The sequence below is a fragment of the Heterocephalus glaber genome, unplaced genomic scaffold (assembly GCF_053883595.1).
Source record: "Heterocephalus glaber isolate CG9 unplaced genomic scaffold, H.glaber_assembly_v1.0 deba00000676, whole genome shotgun sequence".
NCBI classification, from domain to species: Eukaryota; Metazoa; Chordata; class Mammalia; order Rodentia; family Bathyergidae; genus Heterocephalus; species Heterocephalus glaber.
This window is the reverse complement of record NW_028258156.1, coordinates 23,467,439-23,483,116: the sequence shown is the minus strand read 5'-3', so window position 1 is coordinate 23,483,116 and position 15,678 is coordinate 23,467,439. Positions and strand designations below refer to the sequence as shown.

Below are 15,678 nucleotides of genomic sequence, written 5' to 3'. Positions count from 1 at the left end.
AAACCTGGCCATAGTTTTTGCCCTTTAAAACTCAAAACTTAGCTGGGCATAGTGACTCACATCTTAGGCGGGGGCAGGACTATAAGTTTCAACCTAATCAGTTTAATTAAGTGACTGAGTGAGACCCTGTCTCAAAATAAATAAAAATTTTTAAAAGGAATGGAGTGCATTCAGTGTGAAGACCCTGGGTTCAATACTCAGTACTGAAAAAAAAAAAAAGATAAAACTGAGGCAGGCATGGTGGTATACCAATCCCAGTACTCTGGAGGCTGAATCAGAGATATAGCTGAAGAGTTCAAGGTGAGCCTGGGCTACATAGCAAGTTGAAAGCCAGCCTGAACTACATAGCGAGACTGACTCAAAAACCAAAACCAAACCAAACCAATTCCCCAAAATTGTACAAAATGTGAAACTGGGGCTAGGGATTTAGCTCAGTGGCACTGCACCTGCCTTATAAGTGCAAGGTCCTGAGTTCGATCCCCGGTACTGAGAAAAAAAGAATGTGAAATTAATATAAACGTAAAATTCTAAAAATTTTCTTAATCCAGACAAACGACATGGAGCTGTCCTGCCTAGTATGTCAGGCATCAGCCATGGAGAACCTGAAATGTGGCTCCTCTGAATTGAGATGTGGTATCGGTGTAAAATAACTCTGGATTTTGAAGACTTAGTAGGGAAAAAAGGAAGGTAAAGCATTTCAGTAATTTTAAAACATTGATTTCATATTAAAAGGGTAGTATTATTAATGTATTAAATAAAATATACTTTCCACCTCACTCCAGAAAGAATAGCTGCTATTAAGATATCAACCAACAACAAATGCTGGTGGGGTTGTGGGGAAAAAGAAACTCTTCTCTGCTGTTGGTGGGAGTGTAGACTGGTGCAACCATTGTGGAAATCAGTATGGAGATAACTCAAAGAACTAGGATTATATTTCTCATTTGACTCAGCTATTCCCTGCTGGGTATCTTCCCAAAAGAATTAAAAGAATCATACCATAAATAAAATATACTATGGAACTTAATTTCTTTTTTTTTTTTTTTTACTTTCCAAAGAGACATGGATACTTGAAAGGAGGATTTAAGAAAAATAAAAAGAATTAAGATGTGTTATGTCCATGTACCAATAACTCTCAGTGAATATACTTATAAACTTTTTTTTTGGTACCAGGGATCGAACTTGGGACCTTGTGCCTGCGAGACAGATGATGGCACCACTGAGCTAAATCCCCAGTCCTACTTATAAACATTTTTTGGCTTTTTTTTTTATTTGGTACTGAGGATGGAACTTGGGACCTTGTGCTTGCGAAACAGGAGGCGGCACCACTGAGCTAAATCTCTGGCTTATAAACATTTTTTAAAAATTAAAAAAAAAAAACACGGATACTAGAAACTTAAAAATCTGGGCACGAGGGTGGAGCTCAGCAGTGGCACATGTGCCTCCCCTCCCACTGGAGACGGAGAAGGTGCAGAAGTCTTCTAACCAGGGCCACGCCTCTGTCCCACTGCAGCAACAGAACTGTCATGCTATGGTTCTAAACAACAGATTTCATTCCTGATTTATGGACATAAAAAATTCTTTTAAAAACAAAACATAACATTCTCTCTTGCTATACTTTATTTGGATACTGGTTTCTGGCCCCTGAAAAAAAGATATTTGTTAGTACAATGTCTTTTCAGATCAAACAGGGCAAAGTTACACTTTTGTTAAACTCTATTAATTTTTTAATGGACAACTTTTTTCTTTTGGTTTTTTTGAGACAGTCTCACTATGTAGTTCAGGCTGGCCTTGAACTCAAAGTGATCCTCCTGTCTCAGTCCCGAGTACTGGGATTATAGGCATGGGTTACCATGTCCAGCTGGACACTTATTAATATTCACCTGAAAAGAAGATATGTCTTTTGCACCACTTACCTCGATGGCAACACTGGTTTCTTTATTTTTAAAAAGCTGGAGTTCCTCCAATTGCTGTTTTTCTTCGGTTGTCAAAACCATAAATACATCTTCTGAAGGATCCTTTAAATTAACCACATTATGTAAGTCACACATAATTCAAGGACACAAACTCTATTTCTACACAGAAAGTAACTTCTGCTAGAGAGCTAATTCTACCTCCTCATCCACTGGAACAGACAAGTCATCCAGATGGCTGATCTGCCCATCTTTTCCTATTTCATGAACAATGAAGTCAGAGTATCTGATAAAAAGAAAACACAAATTTTCAGGGAATTGACACTTTACTTCTTTTCAATTTTAGGATAAAGCACATCACCAGTACAAGGGATTTTAGAAGCAATCCTCAGTGTAAAGTCATATTAAGTTTTTGGTTTTTAATGACTTCTGGGCCACATACAGTTCAGGTTTTTTGGTATTTTCCCCCCACCTAGTTAGTACTAGGGAGTTAACTAGGGGGTACACTAAGCTATATCCCCAAGGCGCCCCCCCTTTACTTTGAGAAGAGATCTCATTAAGTTGCCCATGCTGGCCTGAAACTTGCAATCCTCCTGCCTCAGTCTCCTAAATAACTGGGATTACAGGTGTGAACCATCACTCCTGGCTTAGTACAGGTTTTATACTAGAAGCTTCTAGAATATCCTAGAAGAATACTAAGAAATGTATAAATAAAAGCTTATTAATGTTAGCCTGAGATCAGATAGTCCATATGGAACTGAATCATAAAATGTAGAAAGTATAGTAAATGGCTAAATCAGACCCCAAAGAGTCTACTGTGAGCTACCCTGAAGCTTACTGCTGCTAAATACTTTACACATATTTTTTACAATCTTCTCAACAACTCCACCATGGTACCTTGATCCATTTTTTGGATGTGGATACCCAGGCTCAGAGGAGTTAGGTATTATTAAATGGCTGAGCTAGAGTTACAGCCAGATCCATTTGGCTCCAAAGACTACCTTTTTTCTATTGCAGATGTGGTACACTCAAGTGAGAGAGTTTTAAGACTGTAAAATGAATTCAGGAGAAAACTTCAAACTGTTCAAATGAATTTAACAAAATGAACAGCATCCACCTGCATAGTAACAGTGCACATTACAGGGAAATTATTCTTATATACTTAAACAGTTCTGGAAAGATTCTCCCTTTGATAATAACTGGCTATGATTTTTATTTAAAATATTAGGGCCGGGGATTTAGCTCAGTGGTTCTGCCACCTGCCTCACAAGTACAAGGTCCCAAGGTTGATCCCCGGTACCAAAAAAATTATAATAATAATAAAATATTAAAAAATGTAATTGGGGCCGGGGATTTAGCTCAGTGGTTTCGCTGCCTGCTGAGCAAGCACAAGGACCCGAGTTCAATCCCTGGTACCAGAAAGAAAAAAAAAGAAAAAAAATTTAAAAATGTAATTGGACATGGTGGTACACCCCTGTAATCCCATCACTTGGGAGGCTAAGGCAGGAAGAACACTATGAGTTCGAGGCTAGCCTCAGCTACAAACTGAGTTTAAGGCAGCCTGAACAACATAGTGAGACCTTGTCTCTCTCAGTCAATCAGTCAGTCAGTCAATCAATCAATCAGACCATTCAGCCATTTAGGCAGTTCTCTACTCTATTCCTCTCTGACCATAAGTTGATCCTTGGAGTTAGAAGGCTAAATGGAAAAAAACCTGTACTGCTGATTTCTTGCCAAAGAAAGAAACTAATACAATTAAATAACCTTATATATAAACTAAACATACCTTTCTTTTAAGATCCCTGAGAATCCTTGATGAGAACTTACAAACTTGGTGATGCCCACATCAAGCTCAGTGAGTCCATGCTTCATCATCTCTGCAAAGCTCTCTGCTTCCTCTTCCTCTCCTTCCTCTGAAAAACCATCTTCCTCTTCCTCTTCCTCTAGCTGGGCACCGGAATTCTTTTTACCTTTCCCGGCACTGACGACTTCTGGTGTCTTGGGCTCTGTTTCACTGGTGGGTAGACAGTCACTGTCTAGCCTATCTCCATCTTTGGGCAGACAGCATTCCGAGACCTTTTGTTTTTTTATCTCCTCAGCTGGGCCCATGCAGTCGTTACCTTCGACCACAAGGTACCCACGTTTTAGGGACACGCCAGTCATTTCCATCTTTGAGGCTCCAAGAAAACATTTAAGAGAACCTTTTAGGAAGGAGAAAAGAACAGAAGTAACAATCACCTATATAGAAGCCGGTTTCAGCAAACAGACACGAAGTTAACTTTGTTCAGGGGGTTCTAAAAGTCATTTATTAAAAATGCTTCCTGGGCCGGGGATTTAGCTCAGTGGTGCCACTGCCTGCCTCACAAGCGCAAGGACCTGAGTAAAAATATGTATGTAATTTGATCCAGAAATAACTCTTTTAGTGATCTATCTTAAGAAAGTAAGATCATCCTTAAAGCTTTAGCAATATGGATGCTCATTTCACTTCTTATATAAGCAAAAATTATGACCAACAAGGCCTGTGTACATAAACCAATCAATACGTACACAGCTAGAAACTGGGAAAGGTGGTTACTTCTAGGAGAGTGTTTAGGTGCCTGGGGACAGTGGTGAAAACTAGGTATTGTCATTGAATACCACAGCTGAGCTATTTCAGTTCTATTTCACATATACATACTATCCTCTCATAAAATGATGAAACACAGTAGTGTATAAATGCAACTGCTGACATGAGCACACACTCATACCACACCACAGCTAAACACACAAGAGGCTGGGTGTGGTGGTGCACACCTGTAATCCCAGCTACTCAGGTAGCTGAGGCAGGAGGACAGTAACTTAAAAGCCTGCCTATGCTACTTCATGACTGTCTCAAAATAAACTGGTCTGGGGATCTGCTCTGTGATCCCTGAATTCAGTCCTCAGTAACACACACACACACTGAATTTTGATTGGAAAACAATGTGAATATACTTAACAATACGGGGCCATAGATTTTAAAAAGGTAAAGGTGGTAAATTTTATTATATGTATTTTATCACACACAACAAAAAAGTTTATCATGTAACCGGCCCACGCGCCAAGTAGTGAGTAAAAGTTTAAAAAGCCATACATACTTACCAGTTCAGAGCAGCTCAAAAGTGGGGTAGATGAATGCCAATCAAAAGAAGTGTGTCCTGGACTGGGAGTGCAGCTCAGTGGCACAGCACTTGCCAAGCACACACAAGGCCCTAGAGGTTCAACATCCAACACCCCCACTAAGTATCCAAGACCTCCCATACCTAATTTGATCTCATTTGACATGCTTGATGAAATAAGACAAAAGTTTTGCCTATTTTTATTATAGAGAGATACAAAAAGGAATAGACAAATGAACATCATAAAGTTCCATAAGAAAACATACATGAGCAGAAAATGAATATTCTACTTCTCCAAGGCATGGTTAACAAAAATCCACCTATAGAAGCATCTAGAGCAAAATAATAATAATGATGATACTAATGAACTCAATTTTAAGAACTCATATTTGGTCTTGCCTCATTGGCAAAAATCAAGAATGGAAAGAAAAGTTTAAAAAAAAGACAAATACATGTGAAAAGTAAAACAAAAAAGAGAATTATGATGACTACAAATAAAATAAAAAGTATAGAAAAATGTCAGCACACTCTGGAAAGTTATGGCAGGAGAATCACAAGTTTGAGTCCAGCCCGGGCAACTTAGTGAGACCCTGTCTTAAAATAAAAATAAAAAAGGGATAAGGTTTTCCTTAGCGCAAAAGTTCTAAGTTCAATTCTCAGTACCAAAAAAAAACCCAACGTAAAACATTTCCTTTAGGGGTGGGCATTTAGCTCAGTGGCACCAGGCCTGCCTCACAAGTGCAAGGTCCTGAGTTCAATCCCCCATACCGCAAAAAAAAAAAAAAAAAAAAAAAAAAAATTCCTTTAGGGCTGGGTATGTGACTCAGTGGTAGAGTGCTTGCCTAGCATTCATGAGGTACTGGGTTATATGCTTAGCACTGCAAACAAACAAGAAAGACACCAATATCAACTTTCTTTGAAAGACAAAAATTAAAGAAAATTTAAGAAACCCAAAAAGAAAAAATCGAAACAGAAAAAGACTATATAACCAGTTACATAAAATGATCTATGATTCAAGTAAGAAAGCATTAACTCTTTATCCTAAGTAAGGCATAGTTCAAAAGAAATGCTAATTTATGAAATGTGATACTCTCACTTTATAACAACAAAGCTGCCTACAGAGTTTGTGCACAAATGGAGACACTTATTTAAAATTAAAATTTAACTAAAAAATCAACAGAGGATCATTTTAAATGGCCCATGAACAAGGTACTGAGCAAACGTACAAGGAACCAGGGCTAACAAGGGGACTGTGAGGACAGAGCAGAAATCTGAGGAGGGAGGGTCAGCGTCAGAGCAAACCTAATGAAAGACGAGATATGAACACCTGAGCCAACTTTCAAAGCTGGAGGAAGAGTAAGGTGTGGGAAGGTAGAGAAGATATTTGAGGTAAAGGCCATAGCATGTTCGAAGGCAGGAGTGTGGAGGACAGGGAACCCTGGCAAAACCCAAACTGTTCCTCCTCAATGTAGAGGTGAGTCTGAGGGAAAGCCAGGCATGTGAGCAAGAGCTACACCAGGCTATGTGGATGGAATTACAGTATACCCAGAAAACCAAGCCAGTGTTAATTTTCTCAGTTATAAAAAGGCTTCATGGTACCCTTTGAAAAGAAACTGGGGTCAGGCTGGAAAACCAGATATGAGGGTACAGCTACACACTAGGCAAAAATTCTGTACAACTTCAAGGCTGACTCAGAGGGGAAAGAGTGAAAAGACATTCAAGAACACTGGGAACTTCTAGGGACAAGACTGGGAAACAAGGTAGTGAAAAGACAACCATGCCAGGAGGACTCAGTTTTTCTGCCTTGGGGACCTGAGGGAACAGTGGAATTCTCTGTGATATGGGAATCTCAGAAACAGGGGCAGGTGGTGGAAAAGATGAGCCACTTGCAGTCCAGTTGCATCCACGTAGCTGAGGAGCACCCAAGTAGAAATGTCCTGTAGGGAGTCACCACATTGCATCACATACCTTCACGCAAACCCCATACCGGCTCCCCAGTGACAACACAAGGTCCCCAGCTGCATGGCAGGATCTAGCAGGTCTTGATACCCTTCCTGAGGTCAGAATACTAAGCTACGAGGCAAGCATGCAGCCTGGCTCAGGACCTTTATAGTCAAGAGTCCACCACTGCTATGATTTAGATCTAAAATATCCCCCAAATGACTCGCACGCATGAGCGAGCGTGCCTGTGTGCGAAAGGTGACTGGATCATGAGGGTACCACAACTAGCTGACTTACTGTTAGGAGGTCAGAGCTCCCACAAGGCCTCCTCTCTGCTCTCTCTGTGTCCTGGCTACCATGAGGTGAGCATTTCTTTGACAAGCCCTCCCCATAACATTTCTGCATTTGAGCTGGCTGACCATGGTCTGAAACTTCTAAAATGTGAGCCAAAATAAACCTCTCCTCTTAAAATGTGGGTGTTGGGTATTTTGTTCAGTGATAAGAAAGTGACTAAGACAACCATCCACCCCTTATGCCAAAAAAAAAAAAAAAATCAGGCCTTACCCCAACTTGGAGCCAGATCTAGGTTTTGCCATTTACTAACTGGATCATTAACCTCTCTAAGCCTCAGGTTCTTTGTCTGTTAAAAGTGAGATAATGTGGCCAAAGGTCTGTAATAACTTCTCATCTACTGGCCACTAGTATTTATCATGGATGGTTTACACAGAACTCTGCTGCTGAGTCTGGGGAAGAAATTAAAAGGCACTTCTTATGCTCCTCCTATTTTCTAGGCTAATGTTAAACATGGTTTAATGTTAAAATCATTTAATTTCAAGAGACTTCCAAAACACTGCCCATAGCACCAAGTAACAGGTCTTTAAGCTTGTAGTTTTTTCTTGATATTTGTAGACATCTGTCTGATCTTTTTTCTTGATATATTTAATTGCAAAAATAAGCTTATTAACTACATATTCTCCTTTGTATTTCAAATAAAACTGTATTTTTCATTTAAGTCAATGTTCTCTACCACACAAATTATTATATTATATTTTCAGCACCAATGACTGTAAACCACTTAATATGTTTTGTTCATTTCAATCCTGTGGGCCTAGAAGCTGAGAATGTATTTTCTAGAATAGCTGTGCAAAATTCTGGATTCAGAGTAAAATGCAAAAATCAGTATAGTTTTCATAAGCAGGAACTATTAGGAAAACAGAAAATAAAATATATTTTTCAAATTGGGGTGAGGTGGGGAGGAAAGGTGATCTTGCGAACCTGGAAGAGACCTAATATCAGTTCTGCATTTAGGAAAATCCAAGGATAATATCCAAGCGTTCAACCTCGAGGATACGAAATGACTTTAAAAATGAGGATTTTTTTTTTCCCCAAAAGAAATGGTATGCTACACACACTATCCATGATAGTAATAACAGCATCTTAACTGTCAAATAATCTCTGAGAAGAGGACTTGATCCACTAATTTCCATGAGGTTAAAGTCCTGCACACTTCTTTGGAGGTAATACCAAAGCCGTGTTTTTTGTTTCCCTTCACATTTCTTTTTTCTTTTTCCCTTCACATTTCAAATGAGCCAAGTGAGAGTAGAAGTATTACAATTTTACCAGTATTTAAAAATCTTTTCCATTCCCCGGTACCAAAAAAAAAAATCTTTTCCATCCAAAACTGCTATACAGATTTAATGCAATGCCAATTGAAATCCCAACAATATATTTCACAGAGCTAGAGAAAACAATCCAAAAATTCATTTGGAACCAGAAGAGACCTAGAATAGCAAAAGCAATTCTAGGCAACAGGAACATGGCAGGGGGTATCACAAGCCCCAACTTGAAACTATACTACAAAGCCACTGTGATTAAAAACAGCATGGTACTGGCAAAGAAACAGACCCGAGATCAGTGGCGTAGACTAGAAGATACAGAAACAACTCCAGACATACTTGGCTATCTCATCTTTGACAAAGGAGCCAACCATCTTCCCTGGAGGAAAGATAGCCTCTTTAATAAATGGTGTTGGAGGGCCGGGGATTTAGCTCAGTGGTTTCGCTGCCTGCTGAGCAAGTGCAAGGACCCGAGTTCAATCCCCGGTACCAAAAAAAATAAAATAAAATAATAAATAAATAAATAAATAAATAAATAAATGGTGTTGGAGGCCAGGGATTTAGCTCAGTGGTTCTGCCACCTGCCTTGCAATCACAAGGACCTGACTTTGATCCCTGGTACCAAAAAAATAAATAAATAAATGGTGTTGGAAAAACTGGATTTCAACCTGCCAAGGATTAAAACTAGACATATCTATCACCATGCACTAAACTAAGATCAAAGTGGATTAAAGATCTAAATAGTAAAACAGAAACACTAGGGCCGGGGATTTAGCTCGTGGTTCTGCTGTCTGCCTTGCAAGTGCACCGTCCCAAGTTAGATCCCTGGTGCCAAAAAAAAAAGAAACAGAAACACCAAACTTGGTAGAAGATAAGTTAGGTAGAACTCTTGAAGACATTGGCATAGGAAAAGACTTTATGAACAAAACTCAGTAGCACAGGAACTAGCACAAAGAATCAATAACTGGGATCTCATCTTATTAAAAAGCTTCTGCACTGCAAGAGAAACCATTAACAGAGCTAAGAGACAACCTACAATGTGGGAAAAAATTTTTAGCAGCTGTACTTCAGACAAAGGACTACTATCTAGAATATATAAAGAACTTTAAAAAATGAGACCCCCCCCCAAATTTAAAGACCCAATTCAAAAATGGGCATCTGAAATGAACAGACATTTCTCAAAGAAGTAAAAGCAGCAAATAAACATATGAAAAAATGCTCAACATCACTGGCCATTCGAGAGATGCAGATGAAAACAACACTGAGATTCCACTTCACCCCAGAAAGAAAGACTGCTATCAAGAAATCAACTGGGCCAGGGATTTAGCTCAGTGGTTCTGCCGCCTGCTTCGCAAGCTCAAAGACCGGAGTTTGATCCCCAGTACCAAAAAAAGAAAGAAATCAACCAATAACAAATGTTGGTGGGGTTGTGGGGAGAAAGGAACCCTTCCTCATTGTTGGTGAGAGTGCAGCCTGGTGCAACCACTGTGGAAATCAGTATGGAGATACCTCAAAGAACTAGAACTAGAGGTCCCATTTGACCCAGCTATTCCTCTGCTGGGTTTATCCTCCCAAAAGAATTAAAAGAATCATACCACAGTGATATATGTGCACCCATGCTTATAGCGGCACAATTTTTAATAACTAAAGCTTGGAAACAGCCCAAGTGCCCATCAACTGGAAACTGGATAAAGAAGATGTGGGGTTTTTTTTTAATAAAATGGAGTACTACTCTGCCATAAAGAATGAGAAACTAGACATTTATAGCTAAATGGATGCACATCGAGGCCATACTCTTAAGTGACATAAACAGGACACACATGTGTAAATACCAAATAGTTTCTCTGGTGTGAGAAACTGAGTGTAAATAAGGACTAAAATGATTAAATGAATAACTGATAATGTGAAATAGGAAGAAAAGCTCCAAAGGGGTAGGGGAAGTGGGAGGGGTAGGGGAAAGGAAAGAAGGGAAAGGAAAAATTATGAGAAAAGGAAAAAATGGAAACAAAGTCTTTGTAAATAGGGAAGGGGGAAGGGGGTGAAGGGAGGGCTGGGAATGGGGAAAAAATAAGAACCAAGATACATCATGTAAAGGTACAAGTTCCCAATGATAAATGTAAATGTATACCTAAAATGTACCAATAAAAGAATTTAAGGAAAGAAAAAAAAATTAAAAAGGTTCCAGGTTTGATCCCTGGTACCAAAAATAAAAATCTTTTTCAAACGGTAAGATTCTTCACTTAAGCTTTAAAATCCTCTACACACATCAAAAATGAAGCTTGGCATTTTCAAAATCTTGAAACCACACTGAAAACCACTTAACATTATTCCCTCTAAAATGAACAGGTGAAAGAGCTGCATTAGTCTTAATCCTATTTCAGAACTCTCCAGAACTCATCGAGTCCCCAGGCCCTGCAAACTGGAGTCATCGCTAACTCTCAAATCAGGCGATCTTTTTTTTCTTGGTAACGGAGATCAAACTCGGGACCTTGCTTGCAAGGCAAGCGGCGGAACTACTCAGCTAAATCCCCAGCCCATGCGCACTTTCTTTAGGGCAGAGCACATGTTATATCCTAACAGGAGACAATGCTAAGTCCATCAGAATCACTTATTCTGCTAATACGAATTGAGTAGGTCCTATGTGTGTGGCACTGCTGCAGGTACTGGAGTAAAATGGAAAAGTTCTGCCCTGAAGCCCCTACATTGTATTTGTGGATACATTAAATTTTAACTTAATCTCAGAACACGCAAGTCATGCAGAAATAAAGCACAGCAAGGAGGCTGAAACTAAGAGGGATGGGTCTTCGGTAAAACCTCTTCGAGGTGGTAACTTCTGAGCAAAGACTTAATGGAAGAAGCAGACAGGAAAATGTATGTGTGAGATCTAGGTGGCCCATACGGCAAGTAAAGGACCTGAAGCAGGAGTAAACTTAAGTAATGGTAAGACCAGCTGGACTGTTATTTCTCTCCTTGGCTGACCCCAGCTGAGTTTCACTAGTACCTGTATTGCCCCAGCCTCTATCAGGACAAGTATGGGACCAGGGATTTGGCTCAGTGGTTTTGCCGCCTGCTGCGCAAGCGCAAGGACCCGAGTTCAATCCCCGGTACCAAAAAAAAAAAAGACACATGCGTTCAAAAGGATTCCTTAATCAATTCAGGCTGCTGGCTATTTTCCTACTGGACACAACTGTCTATCCATCCCTTTTCAATATTGACGCGTAATCTGATTTTGGACAGATCCTTCAACAGTCAAGACATCAGTCCTCAAATGGGATATACTATGTCACAGATGACTACAGGTTTAAAAATTAAAAAAAAACAAAACCTCAGTAACTATATTTTCGGAACAAAATAAGTGGCTTGACAATGGGACCAAAAATTTTAAAACCTACACTCTTTCGCAGCTCTACTTCTGCAGGGCGCTGATCCCCACTTGGGCAATGAAGAGGACTCTTAGAACCCTCGGTGCGGGGAAGCGGTAAGGACACGGAGCCGGGCTGAGGAAACACCCCTGTCCCGCTCCCACCCGGCGCCCTCCCCGCCCCCGGTATCCTCCCGCTCGCTCCTCCTTCGGGAACCCCGCCGCCCGGAGTGCAGCGGGCCTGGCGCGAACCTGGGGCCGCGAGCCAGCAAGTGGGCGGGGCCGGGCAGGGCGCGGGGTCCTTCCCTTCGTGGGAGAAGAGTTCAGGGCTCGTCCGGGATCGGCAACAGCAAAGGAGCAGAGAGAAGAGGCCCGGCGGGCTGACGGCGCCGCCTAACGGCCGGCCGGGGACGGGGAGCCAGGCCACGAGCGGCGACTGAGGGACCGCGCGCGGCCTCCGGGAAAAGCCGGGCCGGGCCGGGCCGAGGGAGGGCGGAAAGGCCGCGCACTTACCCAGAGCTTGCGAGCGCGTGGGCCGCGTGGCCGGGAGGCCGGCGCCGCGCTCAGAGCACAAGGGGGCGGCCGAGGCCAAGGCCACGCGGAGCATACGGCGGCGGCAAGGGCCCGCGAGCATAGGCCGCCTGATCGGCTCCCGCTCCGCGTACCGGAGGACTCACTGCCGCCCCCTCGGCTGGGCTCGCACATGTGCGACGCACCGAACCCGCGGGCCCCGCCCCAGCCGCGAGGAGGCCCCGCCCATAGGCGGGAGCCTGTGGGACAACAAGAGGGCGTCTCGCGGCCACACCTCCACGCTTTGACTGGGCGGGAGATGGGCGGTCCACTTGGAAGGACGTGACTGGACAAAAAGTCGTTTTATCATGCATCAAAGAGCTCTTTAGACCTTCAGGGCTTCTAAAACAGCGATTGCTTTATTAGTTGTGTTTGAATCCGAGTTTCTTCTACACACTTGTGGCCCTTTCTTGTTGCACCCCATGGCGCAGTTAATAGTGAGAAGAAAATCACTTTAGGGACAGGCCCTGGGAATGTAGCAGAATCCAAAAGAGCATCCACCCACTTCTTCTGGCCCTACTGACCCCTTCCATAAGACCCCCTTCCAGAAACCTGATTATAGCTAGTTTTAGCTTCTGTTTAAAGAAGCATAAAATTCATTTCCTTTCCCATGCTCTTCAAATAGCACTCCTTTGTTCGAAGCCTGTAGTATTTCAGATCTAGTTATTTTGCCAAACTTCAACTCTAAGGGAAAAACCAAAGTTGCTTGAAATCATATGTTTTTGTTACACTTGTTTTTAAAACATGGGTTTAGTGTGGGGATCTGAGCATGGATCGTTCACTCGGTGTGGTGGGGTTGTATACTGCCTCTTTCTGCGATTATCCATCTCAGTAATGCACCTCAAACTTTTTTCTGACCTTAATTCTCGTATAGTTACACGTCCTTGGGCTGTGGTTAATTTATAGGTTAATGTACCATGACAGCAAATGCAAATATTTTTACCAGAACCACACAGTAATAATTCAACCCTATGCTCTTAGCTTTTGTGTACTTGAAAAAAGTATCTTCTCAAGCATCCCAGGTTTGGGCCAATCTAATAGTTGTGTAGTGTTATACATTATTGTTCTGATTTGCAAACACCAAATGTTAATTAAAGTATGTAATAACAGGAACTCTCTCATTCACTATTTGCAGGAATGCAAAATGGTACAGCCACTTCCGAAGTTCAACAGTTTCTTACAAATATATTCTCACCATATGATCCAGCAATTTCACTCCTTAATTATCCAAAGGAGTTGAAAATATATGCACACAAAAACCTACCCATAGGGCTGGGGATTTAGCTCAGTGGTTCTGGTGCCTGCCCCGAAAGCGCAAGGTTCCAAGTTCGATCCTCAGTACCAAAAAACAAACAAAAAAACCAAAAACCTACCCATAGATGTTTATAGGAGCATTATTAATATTGCCAAAACTTGGAAGGCACCAAGATATAAACTGTGGTATATCCAGACTATGGAATATTATTTATTGCTGAAAATAGATGAACTATCAGGCCATGAAAAAACATGGAAGAACCGTAAATGCATATTACTAACTGAAAGAAACCAAACTGAAGTGGCCACATTCTGTATGATTCCACCTACAGTATATGACATTTTGTAAAAGGCAAGATGATGGAGACAGTGAAAAGATCAGCAGTTGCCAGAGGTTAGGATGAATAAATAGGGGGAAAAAAGGATTCTTAAGGCAGTGAAAACACTATCATACTATAATGGTGGATACTTATCATTATGGTTTAGAGCTAAAATGTTTCCACAAGTCTTCTGTGTTCTGAGGTGGAGCTTTCAGAAAGTAATTGGATCAGGAGGGCTCTAACATCATCAGAAGTCTAATTCATTGATGGGATCATATTTTGGTGGCGTTATTGGGAGGTAATGGAAACTGTGACTCAAAATAAATCTTTTCTCCTTGAAGTGGATTGATGTCAGTCCTTTGGCCACTGAGACAAAAAGCTAATACACGTCACTATACGTGTGTTCAAATCCATGAAAAGTACAACACCAAGATAAAGTAGGGAGTCTAACATAAAGTAGGGAGTCTGGGTGATCTGATATATCAGTGGATGTTGGTCAGGTGTCAAAAATGTACCACTTAGGTGAGACATGTTGATGGTGGAGGTGGCTCTGCATGCATGTATGGGGGCTGGAGATGTATGGGAAATTGCTACCTTCCTCTAAATTTTACTGTAACCTACTAAAGTTGTTTATCTCTCTATACAGCATGATGAGTTGCTATTCTTGATTTTTCACTTTTAGGCACTATCTACCGATTTCACTTAATGGAACATGAGGATTTAGCTCTCCTTCCCTCCCATTTCTCCCCCATCCTTCTCGCCCCTCCCTCTATCCAGTATGATCATATTAGATTTTTTTTTAGGTGGGTGTTTACTTCATTACAACTAGGGTAACAATGCTCACATCTTAGGCACATAGCAAACTATGATTCCTTCTCTTTCTCCTGCACAGTTTTTCCCTCCGTAGATAATATTCTCTTATTTTGGTTTACTCTCCATGACTTAGGCCACCCCAAACTCCTTAATGCTTGCTTAACTCTTCCGCTCCAGAAGTTTGGACAGATATGGTGTCCCATCAGTTTCACGTGCTGAAAGAGCCTCTTTTGCCCCTCCCGATCTGCACCAATCCACACCTAGTGCACACTAGGTGAGGTGAGCTTCTCACTTCATTTTTTTCCGGAGTTGTACCTTTTGTCTCTGCATCCTATGTGTTGGGGTTTGAAATTTGACATTTAATCTGCATTTTGGGTATAAGAGGTGAGTCTAGCGGCTAGACATGTAACTCAGTGATACAGTACTTGTTTAGGCCCTGGGTTTGATTTCCCGCACTGAAAACAAACCCCAACAAACCAAAGTGAGCCTAGGTAAGGCCTTTAAGAGGTAATAAGTGGGCCAGGGATTTAGCTCAGTGGTTCTGGCACCTGCCTCACAAATGCAAGGTCCTGAGTTCGATCCCTGGTACCAAAAAAAAGAATTCAACAGAATGGACTAAAACACTATGTTGTCCTCTTCTTCCTCTTCCTTATCTTTTTTTTTTTTCTCGTGGTTATTTTCTCATTTTAAGGAAACACAACCTTCAGGTAGTTTCCTGAGGAAGGAGAGGCAAATGAAAGGTCAATATTTGAGATC

At 41.3% G+C, this 15,678-nt stretch overlaps 1 protein-coding gene across 4 annotated transcripts in view; it reads right to left on the bottom strand.

The window, feature by feature from the left end:
• Positions 1-12,673, bottom strand: part of Pus7 (pseudouridine synthase 7) — a 55,817-nt gene extending 43,144 nt beyond the window's left edge. For 2 of the 4 annotated variants that reach the window (XM_021253938.2, XM_004839694.3), the window contains exons 1-4: positions 12,479-12,672; positions 3,697-4,111; positions 2,112-2,196; positions 1,914-2,015 (exon numbers count right to left, since the gene is read on the bottom strand). In XM_021253938.2, the coding sequence (XP_021109597.1) occupies positions 1,914-2,015; positions 2,112-2,196; positions 3,697-4,111; positions 12,479-12,599 (723 nt within the window). In that variant the 5' untranslated portion in view covers positions 12,600-12,672. Of the gene's footprint in view, positions 1-1,913; positions 2,016-2,111; positions 2,197-3,696; positions 4,112-12,478 lie in introns of all 4 variants that reach the window. The other 2 variants (XM_021253940.2, XM_004839695.3) reach the window with 2 other exon arrangements.
• Between the last annotated feature and the right edge of the window lie 3,005 nt (positions 12,674-15,678).